This window comes from Triturus cristatus, chromosome 6 (assembly GCF_964204655.1).
Source record: "Triturus cristatus chromosome 6, aTriCri1.1, whole genome shotgun sequence".
Lineage (NCBI taxonomy): Eukaryota > Metazoa > Chordata > Amphibia > Caudata > Salamandridae > Triturus > Triturus cristatus.
The window spans coordinates 1,430,140,337-1,430,153,883 of NC_140589.1; the positions used below are offsets into that span (position 1 = coordinate 1,430,140,337).

The following is a 13,547-nucleotide window of genomic DNA, read 5'->3' on the forward strand; positions in this document are numbered from 1 at the left end:
TCATAAGTTGGAGTTCCAACCGGAGGGACCGGACATGATTCTTCCAGCTGGAAATCTTTTCCACAACCCAAACAGAATAATCTACCAAATAGTCCAGAACCAGGCATCTTCGCTCACTAGTCTAGATCCAAACGTCAAAGGATTATCGATTACGATATTCTCGTGAATACACGAGTCCTCTGGCTTTGGGGTTTGCAAACACCAAATCACCAATTACCAAATCAAATCAAACGATCCCGAGGGATACCAAAACAAATGGGAGACGCTCCACTTATACTTAACTGAATATTGCTGATCGATGACGTCACCAGAAGACTCTCTCGATTGTTTCGCTCTCTCAAACTCGTCAAGGGTCCAAAACAGGTCGATTAATCAGGGCAGCAGTCCTTCGTAGCCGTCGGGACGCGGAGAACCTCGCAGAAAAGACTTTCGGACCACGTCGACATGCAGGGGTCGATGAAGTGGCGGCCTTCCTCCGGAATTTCCACACGAAGCTCCTCACGAACCTCTGGCTTGGACTGGTACCGCTGAAATCGGCCCCACGTTGGGCGCCAAACTGAAGTACTGGGTATTTTAGTCCCAGCGGTGCAGGGGCACACACCCTATGACTTCTGGGTTTCACCCTGTTCCGGACCTACAGAAACACAGAGTCTTCTGGGTGAAGTCAAAGAATCGTTTATTGGCTGCAGACCAATTACAGGTATCCTAGAAGTACAACAGCGTGTATGTTCTCAGGAGACTGCTGAAAATCATAGTAACGGACTTCTCCTTAAGTACAAAATATCATGCTCCAGGCATACATTCCTTGGTTTACGATATGGTCATATAAAGGCATACATTACAAACGAAAAAGCAGAGTCATGATGACCATCCCACATTCCAGTTCGGCCAGCCCACAATGATTTACACAGGAAGGTTCAGATCCCATGTTTGAAGTAAATAGACCCCCCAATAAATATGAGCATCTCCTGTTTTGGGAAACAAGTCATAAAGCAAGAACAAGCAGGTGTGGGAGAGATTAGCCGGGGGATTGTGTAGAATGAAAGGGTTTTATGACGGGTCAAGCCCTGATACGAATCACAGGTGGAAGGAGGAAGGGGAGCTCGTGAGACCGGTTTGACCCGGGGCAGCAGAGCCAGCTGCCCAGGTCACAGAGAAGTCAGAGGGAAAGCCCGTGCACTGTGAGGCCCGTATTAACTCCATCATAGCCTATGTGAGGGCAAAGACAAGATGGCCACTGCTTCCAAAATGGAACCCGCGTAGTTGAGCAGAATACGTGTACACAGTGCATTCGTAGCTAGAACGGCACATAAAGCACTCGTACGTGCCGCATTTACCATTTGCGGTTCGCTAATACCAAAAGAGACAGAGGGAGGGCCCTGTCCCCTACGCGGTTCCGAATACCAAAGTACGACAGTATAGGGGTAAAAATTACTATTCTAACTCCAGGGGGTGCAACAGTAGGGCAAGTGTTGGATAGTATAGGGGTACAAATTACTATTCTAACTCCAGGGGGTGCAACAGTAGGGCAAGTGTTGGATAGTATAGGGGTAAAAATTACTATTCTAACTCCAGGGGGTGCAACAGTAGGGCAAGTGTTGGATAGTATAGGGGTAAAAATTACTATTCTAACTCCAGGGGGTGCAACAGTAGGGTAAGTGTTGGATAGTATAGGGGTAAAAATTACTATTCTAACTCCAGGGGGTGCAACAGTAGGGCAAGTGTTGGATAGTGTAGGGGTTTTAATGTAATATTATGCGTTGTAATAGTATGCGTTGTAAAGGTAGTATGCGTTGTAATGGAATGCGTTGTAAAGGTAGTTTTTAAAAATGCGTTGTAGTGTCCTGCGTTGTAATGGAATGCGTTGTAGTGGATGTTGCGTTGTAAAAAATGCGTTGTAAGTGTAGTGCGTTGTAAAAGTTGCGTTGTAAAGGTTGTTCCCCTAAACTGATAGCGGAGTGGGGTAAGGTTTTTCTTGTGCCTTTTAACTTTGAACGTAAAATATGATCATGAATTTATGCTTTTTTGAGACCTGTATTGGGATGAAGTATCTAGGTGAATCATCTGACAGCTCTTGTTTAGCATGTCTAAAAACAAAATTATTGTAAATGAACTCACTCACTTACACATAATTTGAAAAACATTGACTGGAGAGACGGTTCTGGGCTTGCACAGAAAGGGAACATGAATGAAACTGTGTTAAAGATAAGGAGCAAATAAAAAAGGGTTATAAAGTAGGATAAAGAGCGTCCTCTTATGCTTGTTATAAATGTGTAGGCAGTGGCCATCCTGACATCTGTACAAATATTTGATGAAGAGAACATAGTAAGTCAAGTGTTTTTGGTGAAGAAAGACCTTCTCCACTGTTTTGTTCCTAGAACCAACATGGCCTCAATAAGGGTCAAGCATCCTTTGGTCTTTGATTCTTTTAGGTCCATTTGATCCTTGACATTACTGAGAAACCAATGGTTATGAATGTAACTCAACCTAGGGGAATATCGGCAGTCTTGGCATGAGATTCCCTCAAACTGCACATTTAGGATATGTCATTGATGGTAAACAGCCCTCACAACGAAGCTGTCACCCTGCATGCAAATACAACGCGGTGGTTACAGTAAATTATACTATTCCAACATCCAGCGCCCCCTCCGCAAGTCGTTGCTCCATCTTGCGGGGTAATGGTATGTGTTGTTACAACGTGATCGTTGTAACAATCGCGTTGTAATTTCATGCGGGGTGACGGCATGCGTGAAAAGGAGACATATTCGTAATTGATTTAAGCTTAAAGAGAAAACTCAGATCAGAGTATATACGCACCTAAAATAATGCATTGGCTGCAGTATAGACTCAGTCCAAAATGGGAACTGAAAGGGGAATGAATCATGTCCAGGGTTAAGCCCAGAAAAATTACAGAAAGTAAAGAAGAAACAATTAATGGGATTAGTATTTAAACCAGAAGGAACACAGAAATATTAAATTGTTAGTGTCATGGATGTCTGATATCTCCCTCCACACTGATGTCTCCCTCTAAATGCATGGGTCACTGACGTCTCCCTCTAAATGCATGGGTCAGTGGTGAACATATTCAATTTCAAAAGATGGAATACCAGATTAGATATGCAAGATCTTTCGTTGTTCCAGGGTCCACCATCATTGTCTGTAGACCACAAAAGAAGAGATAACAGAGAGGGGTTCCACTGGGACTTGGGTGCAGAGAACATCAGTATGGAAACATGCAATGTAGCATAGAATGTCTAGGTGGGACTCCCTTAGTCAAACCGAAAGGCATCATACATACACGCGCATTCACACTTGTGTCTCAAGTTCTTTCTAATGTAATATCCTCATGCAGAATGTATGTAGAATAAAAATAGCAATAAAGATTATAACTTTAGCAAAACATTAACAGATACAATTTGTATATGCTGTCAAACCAAGAACCTGCCTTAGGGCCTGCTATAATGAGAAATATAGCTTCAGTCCCACATAGCTGTGTTAAACAGAATACTGTCTGAACAGCCCATGGATGTGTATGATCTACCTGATTATATCAGGAAATTGTCTTTCGGACTAGTTCTCTGAATGAAGAAAGTCCTCTCTGCTTATTAGTAGACTATCATGGCTGTTTTTAGTAGCTCACTTGAGGTAAAAACGTGTGAAGAGAAGCGTTGTTCCCAGGTCATTCATGTGAATATATATGTGTGTGGTTAAAAGGAATTGTACCTTTTATAGCGTGAGAAAAATAAAAATCTGTTTCTCATAAGTTCCTCATAATCCTTAGACATGAAATAATTATATGACAAATCATTGATACGTATTTGCAAAGCAATACTATTTATATGCAGAATATCATGACTAAGCAAGTTCCTGTAATAAAGAAAACTACAGAACACAAAACAATTTTATGTAATAAATTCTAATGGGTTATAGATCATAGGCTATTAATTGCAGATCTCGGGCAAGATGGCCTCACGTGACATCATTTTTTAGTAATATTGACAAAGAAAGATACTATTACCTCTTTTAACTTTGTTATACCTATTTGGGGAATAAACCGAGGTACTGAACAGTGGGCGAGTCTAATTGAACTTCACATTTTTCAATTTTCTAAGAACCCACTAAAAAATATAACATATATGGTACCTCAGTACCTCAAAATGGTAAATATTCTGGAGATGTTAAGTCGTTGTGTATGCACATCAGGTCACACTATCGATGAGAGCATGTTATAGCAAACGTTTTCTCTGCATTGGTTGCCAATTCATTGTTAATATTTCTTAAAGGAACCTCACCCAGTGGGGCACACACGGAGCCTTGGACCTTTGTGGTAGTCCAAGATCCTGAAGCAAAACACAAGATCCGGGAAATCATTGAAGAGGAAGAGGAGATAAATTACACGAAGAGAATGGGAGAGAAATGGGTTAATGACCTGAAGAGTCTAAGGTAATGTACAAAGCAAGGTGAGCTGTAAGATACATATTCATATTCTGCCAACTACTTCCCAAGTGGCAATGTACACCCTAATGGGCCTTGGATTTTGGACACAATTATAAATACTGACAAAATATTGAGTTGTAAATATCGGGAGACAGGAATATCGGAAACAAAATATTGTGATACATAAATATGGTAATGCAAGAATATCGTTGACAATACTATTGTTTTTGAGGTAAGTAGTATTGTTTTAAATAATATTGATGTTTTAAATTTTGTTGTAAGTAATATAGTGTTCAAAATATTGTTTTTTTTATAATTTTCATGTTTGGTAGTTTATATAGTAATGTTACTTGTTGCTTTTGTTTATATAAATGTTAATATTTTTTAATAGTATTGCATATTATTTAGGTGACTTCGAATTTATTTTTTTAATTCTTAATATTAATTTATAGTGTCATAGTGGGTTGTAGGGTTTGTAAGGGAATAGGGTGAGAAGCTAATTGAATAGTAATTATGAATGTATACATTTTATTTAATTGTATTATTAATATTTATTATGTTAATTATGTAATACTTATTTATTTTTGTTATAGGTTATTTGCAGGTGGTATCTTGGTTGGGAAGTCAATAATGCAATAAATAATAACAATTATTAACAATTACTTATTAATTGTTAACTACTTTTTTAGTTGATTATTAATTATGCAGTTTATGGAATACTTATTTATTTTACTTATATTTTAGTTGGCAGCTGCTAAGTTATTGGGGTCTAGGGTGAGAAGTTAATGAAGTAATAATTAATTACCAATTTATTATTAATTGAATTTTAATTATGTACAATATGGAATACTGATTTATTTTGCTTATATTTTTGTTGTAGGATTCTAGGTTTGTAGGGGTATTGGATGGAAATTTTGTTACGTAATAATTATTATTTGAAAATTAAATATTTAATTGAATTTGAAGTATGTAAAATATGGAATACTTATTTATTTTAATTATATTTTAGTTGGGGGCTGCTTGGTTTGTAGGGGTCTTGGGTTGGAAGTTAATTAAGTACTAAATAATTAGCAATTTCACTACTTTCCCTACTGTTGAGCTGTTTGGAGTGGGAATAGTGAATTTCACCCTTCTGAAATCCAACTCCTTCCCTGCTATTGCACAGACTGGAGTGGGAATAGTATATTTTACCCCTCCAAAGTCCAACACTTTGTTTACCGTTGCACTGTTTGGAGTGGGAATGATAAATGTAACCCTTCCAAAGTCCAACACTTTCCCTACTGTTGCTCAGACTGGAGTGGAAAACGTAAATGTTATCCATGCAAAGCCAAACACTTTCCATACAGTTGTGCTTTTTGGAGTGAGAACAGTAAATGTAAACTCTCCGAAGTCTAACACTTGGCCTACTGTTGCACACACTGGAATGGGAATAGTAAATGTTGTCTTTCTGGAGTACAACATTCCTTACCTTTGCACTGTTTGGAGTGGAAATAGTACATTTAACCCCTCCTAAATTCAACGCTTTCCCTGCTTTTGCACAGAATGGATTGGGAATAGTACATTTTACCCCTCCGAAGACCAACACCTTCCCTACTTTTACATCGTTTGAAGCGGTAACAGAAAGTTAAAACCAGAATTTTCCCTCTGGAACTCCTTTTGCACACTTGGTCATTTACTCCTCGCTCATGCCAATCACCATCTGATGCATCAATGTTCCCCCAAGATTAAACTAAGAGACTCTAATAAGAGTATAAAAGCACTATTGTGCGTATTTAATATATCAGAAACTCAAATAGTTAAAAATGTATAATACAATTACAAATCATCAGAGTATTAAACATCACACATAATTAGACATCACAAATAATTAGACATTTTGAATATCAACAAAACTAATCATGTATACAGATACACACAAATTATTAAAAACCTAGATTCTCCTATACACATCAATTTCCAAAATAAATCACCCCACTGGACTGGAAACTATCAGACAATATACTTTGGCTTGCAACTGTTAATTTGAACACTAATGTAAACAGCACCCAGCAGGGGAAGAAATTCCCTGTCTTTTTTGTTCTTGCTGTCTCTTTTCAAATTTAACATAAATTTGCTGCGTCTACGCATTTCCGTGAAGTTGTCTGAATGTAACCACCTTCCTCAGGGCTAACTGTTATCTTAACTTATCCAAGTTATACATTGATAAATATAAAAACTGGTGCTGCAGCACTCTGGAAGGAAAAGCTTCTCTGCACAATCTCGAGATACACACTTCAGGATCCACATTACTGAAGTGTGTATCTCGAAGTTGTACAGAAAACAAAAAGTAAAAGTGCTTTTGTTGAAAAATCATTACAGACAGACAACTTTAAAGACTATATTATTAAACTACTAGTGTCAAACATTGAATAAAATATGTCACTAAACGTGTTTTAGAATTTCTGAAAAACATGAGCTATTCACTGTTACTGAAGTCACCGCGACTTCTGGTGTTGCAGCGGAAACAGAAAACCCCAAGTAAAAGTGCTTTTGTTGAAAAATCATTACAGACAGACAAGTTTAAAGAGCATATTACGAAACTACTAGTGCCAAACATTGAATAAAACATGTCTTTACATGTGTTTCAGATTTTTTTTAAAAACACACAGACGTTATAGTTAGGCTCAGATTTCACACGTACAAACCAGTGAAATTCAGCAGTTATAGTTACCTCAGCTAACTATAACTCATGCCCAGCAATGTACTGCTTATGATCTCATATATTACATCACTCATGACACGGTCATTGGCATCACTCATGACATCACTCAGTGTTATATTTAGATAGTAAAATAAGGGGCTGAAGCAATGGTTGTATGGGTGTTGTTACTGGGTGTGTATATGGAGTATAGAACAGTGAGTGGGTATGAAAGAGAGTGTAAACATGAATGAATAGGTGTGTGCAAGGTTTTGTATGGGTGACTGACTGGTGTCTCGGTAGGTGTATGAGTAAGTGAGTTGGTATATGAATATGTGTATGGCTTGATGAGTGTCTGTGTAAGTGGCTGCAATGGAGAATGATTGGGTGTATTTATGATTGCTCCGGTGTGTCAGTGGCTGTAAATGATGAATGAGCAGGTGCATAATACACTGTATGGGTGAGTAAACACTTATGTAAGTGTCTCTATGGGTGAGTGAAATGGAATATAAGTGAATTAATGGGTATGTGAATGGGTGTATAAGAAGATATATGTGTGACTGAGTGGCTGTATGAGTGTCTCTATGGTGTGTAGATGTTATGTAAATTACTATATATGTGAATTAGTGTGAGAGAGATTGTATGAGATAGTTTATGGTTGTGTTAGTGACTGTAGAGGTCAGGGATTATGGTTAGTATATGTTTGAATAAGATAGTGTGTAAGTAACGTTATTAGTAAGTCAAAGGCTGTGTGAGTGACTGTATGGATGAGTGAATAGTTATGTAATACTTGTATGGCTAAGTAAATCAGTATGTGTGTGGTTGTATGGCTATACAAGTAGGTGTATAAGTGTCTGTATGTGTGCATTACTAGATGTCTCAGTGCCTGTACTGGTGACTGAATAGGTGCATCAATGGTTATATATATGACTTACTGGTTGCATTAGTTACCTGCATGGGTGAGTTAATGAGCGAGTGCTTTTATGGATCAGTGATTAGGTGTATATTTGTATGGTTTTGAAATTGTGGTTAATCAGTGGTTGTGTGGGATTGAATTTATGTGATCTTGTAATGTTCATGGTTTTGTGGCTGATGTCATCAGTGATGTCATTTGAGATGTCCTCAGTGATGTTATAAGTGAAGTCATTTGAGATGTCATGAGCGATGTCATGAGTGATGTCAGTGAATATGTTGTGAGGGATGTAATATGTGAAGTCCTAAGCAGTGCATTGCGGGGACAGGAGTTATAGTTAGCTGAGGTACTTATAGCTGCTGAATTTCACTGGTTCTCTGCGAGTGAAATCTGAGACTAACTATAAAATCTGTGTAAGCTTTGTTTTTTTCCAGTGAATTTTTAAGGTTTTTAAAAATTCTATTTCCTAACTATAATGTCCCTGTGGCTTTTGTTTTTTTCAGTGAATTTCTAAGGTTTTTCAAATTTTATTTCCACACTATTACATCTGTTTAACTGTTCCTTGTTTTGAGCATATTTCAACCATTTCATAAATGTTCTTTTCTAAGTGTAATCTGTTAAAAAAAATTGTAAAATGAGTATTGTATCTGCTTGGATACTGCCTCTATATTTATTGAAGTGCACCCAACTGTTTTGTACAACACCTCTATCCAACTGGACTAATTCTTAACAGATAATTACTAAATGGTAGCAGCTAATTTATTATATAGTGTATCTACTACAATTTCATGGTGTAGAGAACACTAACAAAATGTGTCCAATGGTCTTGTGTATATGAAAGTGTGCTATTGGGATTGTTCCATAAGCGTCTTTAACTGATAGCTGTATAAATGGTACTTTAGTGAAAACACAGTTGTTGATTTCTCTTTTGCCAAAGTAAATGCTTGTTTGTGTGGTGCAGATGTGATTGTATTTTCAGGTATGAAGAAACCCTAACTAAATTTTCTAAGAAACGTGCCAGAGGAGTGTTTAGAAACTTAACAATTAGTATTTGTTTCGGTGTATTATAAATGTGTTTTTTAATGAATTTTTTTTATCGCGGTGACGTCACTATTCGCAATTAGCTTCTGTTTTTCAAAAATTCAGAAACACATGTAAAGACATATTTTTTCCTATGTTTTAAATAAGTAGTTTACTAATATCTTCTTTAAAGATGTCTGTTTGTAATCATTTTTCAACAAAAGCACTTTTACTTGTTGTTAACTGTTTCTGCGGCAACATCGGAAGTTGTGAGCACTTCAGAAATCACGAATGGTGTGTGTTTTTCAGAAATTCTAAAACATGTATACAGACATATTTTATTGGATGTTTGACACTATTAGGTAAATATTATGCTCTTTAAAGTTATCGGTCTCTAATGATTTTTCAACAAAAGCACTTTTACTTGGTGTTTTCCATTTCCGCGGCGACACCGGAAGTCGCGGTGACTTCAGAAATTGCGAATAGCATGTGTTTTTCAGAAATTTGAGAAAACGTATAGAGACATATTTTATTCAATGTTTGACACTAGTAGTTTAATAATATAGTCTTAAAGTTGTCTCTCATTAATGATTTTTCAATAAAACCATTTTACTTGGTGTTTTCCATTTCAGCGGAGACACCGGAAGTCATGGTGACTTCAGAAATTGCAAATAGAGAGTGTTTTTCAAAAACTCAGAAACACATATATGTATGTATTTTGAACAAGTTTTACTATAGGTGTTGTTAGACCTGGTACCATTGGCGTGAGTCTCTCTTCCATTTTTTCTGATTGCCTCTTCTGTTTTTGATATGTTTTGCTGGTTTAGATACTTTGGGCACTGTGCCACTGCCATTCAGTGCCACAGTGCAAGTGCTCCCTATGTTAAATGGATGTATTGATTAGTGACTCCATGATTGGGTTATTTGATTTACTTGTCAGACCCTAGTACAATGCACGATGTGTGCCCAGGGCTTGTTAATCAAATGCTGCTGGTGGGCTTGCAGCACTGGTTGTGCCACCCACAGAAGCAGCTTGTAAAGTGTGTCTCAGGTCTGCCATTGCAGAGCCTATGTGCAGTCTGATACTGACATGCTGACTGACCAAGTGCACCCACTTGCCAGTCGCTAAACCTTCCCTTATCTTCATATCAGACACCCCTATGGTAGGCCCAAGGGCAGGGTGCATTGTAAGTATAAGGTAGGACATGCCCTGGTGTGTGTGGCATGTCCTAAAAGTGAATTACAGCCATTTTCGTTTTTCACTATTGCCAGGCTACCTGTTCCCCCATAGGCCAGAATGGGCAGTTTGATTATTACATCTTATAATCCTAACTGACTCCGGGAACATGGTAGAAATTCGAGTTTAGTATGCCTGAACTCAGAATGATAAAATACATCTTTTAGTAAAGTTGGTTTTAACATTCTGTGTTTGAAAATACCACTTTTAGAAATTAGGTATTTTCTTGCTTAACTGTCCAAGCCTGCCTCTGCTAGGTTGTGTATTGTGTGTCTGGTTCTGTGAGTGACAAGGGCTGGGGGATTCCAGGAGAGAGGGTGAGTCAGCACAGGGCTGAATAGGAAGATCTACATGTAGATGGGTGGGAGGAGTTGCACTTGAGGCCTGAATAGAGCTATGGCCTCCCTCCACAATGCTGGCTCCACCTCCTGTGGTGTGTCTGATGTCTCTGCCCTGCACTCTGAAAGGAAAGAAGGAGTCTTGTCAACAAAGTGCTCCAGGGCTGACCAGAACTGGTTTGGACTAGGCAAGGCCTCTTTGCCTTCAGAGAACAAAGAGAAAAGTAGTATAAATATGGGGACCCAGGCCCCAAGACTATCGATCACTTCTGGGAACAAGACAAACTTTTTGCCAAGGAGAAGAACCAAGGAAGCTGCAGGAGTTTGGACTGCCCCTCTACCAGTGTGCTGTTTGCTGGGTTGGCCTGCAGTGGTGTCTTCATTGCCAAGGAAAGGCGAAGGAACTTTTACAGAACTTTCATCATCTTGCAGAATATTTCTCCAAGGGCTTGAACTTGTGCTTGCCTCCTGCTGAAGTCTAAGGGCTCCCCTCTGAATTTCCTTGCTGGGAATTCTATGTGCAGAAGCCTGCGTGTCGCTGGGAGCTGGAAGCACAACGCAACAAGAAGCGTGTCACCACCGCACCTGTATTTGTCGCATCGCTGGAGAAACGTGCCGCCGCCGCATCTCCCAGAAGCGTGTCTTCATCTCACCTGTCTGCTGTCGCTTCACCGGAGAAGTGCGTCGCAACTGTGAGGGTCGCCGTCGCATCACCGGAGAAGCGTGTCGCAGGGCCTGTCGCAGCTCCAAAGTACAGAGTCGCCGCAAGGCTGCCAGGGCGTGCCCGCATCGTCGCGACATCATCACATCAAGGGCGCAATCTTATCGCATCGCATCGGACTGTCGCTTCGCATCGAGGCGCCATCTTGCTGCATCGCAACCGGGCTGCAGCACGAGAATCTACTCATCACCTCCCCTCCGGTAAGGATCAAGACGCATCCCCTACTCTGCGTAAGCATTGCGGCGCGACGCATCGTCTCCCCCGAAGCAAGGAACCGACACATCTCCAACACTGCGAGCCTTTTGTTTATTTTGTGAGAACTGTGTCGCATTAACCATCAACTTGAACTAAGTTACCTCTATCATCTTTAAGTCAATTTTGAGTACAGTATTGTGGATTTTTGTCGTTTGTGGTCTTGTGTTAAGTCTATATAAAGAATACTTATTTTTATAAAACCTGTGTGGTGTCCATCTGTAGTGTTTTCACTGTATTACTGTATGTGTTCACAAATGCTTTTCACACTGCCTCTGAGATAAGCCTGTCTGCTCGTGCCAAGCTACCAAGGGGGTGAGCAGGGGTTATGCAGAAGTGTAATCTCCTTTCCCTGACTTAGAAGCAAGGGTCCCTATTTTGTCAGCGGTACCTACCTCTGACAACTAGAGACCCCCTGTTCTAACAGGTGTTTACTACTGTACTCCTCAAAGTTGTGCTTGTGTGATCCTTTTTAAAGAAAACTACTTTTTAATTAGATTTTCGTTTTTAGTCACCACACGGTAATCGCGAATACACTGCTCATCGCAAAGATCATATGACCTTGAAAGAAAGGAATATCATTGGATAACATACTTTTCAACTAAATTAATAGGGAGTACACAACCACTTCCTCTTCTTGAATCTTCTTACATAAAGCTTTATTCTGAGCTGGTGGCAAATTTTACCTGGAGGTGCTTTTGGGCTTGTTTTGCACCAAAAATGGCAACTCAGCTTGGAGAAGTGGATCAGCTGGAAGAGCAGCAGGACCAGCATGTGGAGGAGGACAGCACTGAAGTTGCTGCAAATTTCTTTTGGATGAGTGTTTCTCTGACTGGCTGCATAGGTGTCAGAGAGGCTATGTGAGTGGGTGCATGAGTATCTCAGAGGGTATAACAATGGATGTATAAGTGTCAGAGTGAATATGTGAATGGGTGTATAAGTGTCTGAGTGTGTATGTGAGTGGGTACATGAGTCTGTGACTGTGACCAGAAAGTGTGTACAAATACATTTTTTATATATTTTCACCAATATTTGGGAAGATGTCGATAGTTGCGATGTCCCCACGGCGGTACACGGGGGCCGCGCTGTCGGTCGCGTCGTCATCACAAATATTGTGCACAATTAAAAAAAACTATTTTGGACACACAACTTGCATCGCTTGCACCCCCATTTCTCAAACATGGGGTCAGAGTACCTCCACCCTCACTCCTTAAATAAGCTTTCACAGAAACCAGAACCATTCCCGATTCATGAAATGGTGGCCGCAACTTTTTGTTTAGGTTGCGTCCAGCCAATGAGAGCATACCTGTTGCCGCACGCATTTGAGATTAATCGCAAAATTGCCACGAAATATCTGCGGCCAGTCATATCACTATAATTTTAAACTGAATTTCTCAAGAACTACTGAACAGATTTACACCAAAAAACAAAAGATCAATCTTTATAACTACATCTACTGTTCTGCCAAATTTGATGCAATTCCGTCCAGCGGTTCGGGCTGTAGGTTCGACTACAGACCTATTGGAATTAAAATGGGAAAATACACTTTTTTAACCCCCTTTTTCCCGGCCCCCACTCAACAAATCACCTTGAGATTTACCAGGGGCAACAGAACTTACTTTGTCACTTGTGAAGATTCATCAACCGGCGCCAAAGATATGGGCAAGTCAAAAAATGATTTTCCTATGGAAATTAGGTCCTAACTATACCTACCTACAGGTAACCGGCTGTAAGTAATATATGTTTATATGTGTGTGTATATATCGGGACATACCATGACGTATAAACAAAGGCTTTTCTAATGTCCATCAGTGTGTTAGGGTGGCATGATTTAAACAGTTTAAACAATGTGAAATCAAACAACATGGAATGAGAGGGAGAACTAGAAATAGAGGGAGGAGGAAGGGAAAGGGGAAGGTAAGGGGGTGTGGACTCATCCAGGGTCCAGACTC

At 39.5% G+C, this 13,547-nt stretch overlaps 1 protein-coding gene across 1 annotated transcript in view; it reads left to right on the forward strand.

The window, feature by feature from the left end:
* IYD (iodotyrosine deiodinase) overlaps nt 1-13,547 on the forward strand; it is a 303,802-nt gene that overhangs the window by 175,812 nt on the left and 114,443 nt on the right. Inside the window, exon 3 of the mRNA XM_085612483.1 lies at nt 4,284-4,443. Coding sequence (XP_085468609.1) covers nt 4,284-4,443 — 160 coding nt within the window. The remainder of the gene's footprint in view (nt 1-4,283; nt 4,444-13,547) is intronic.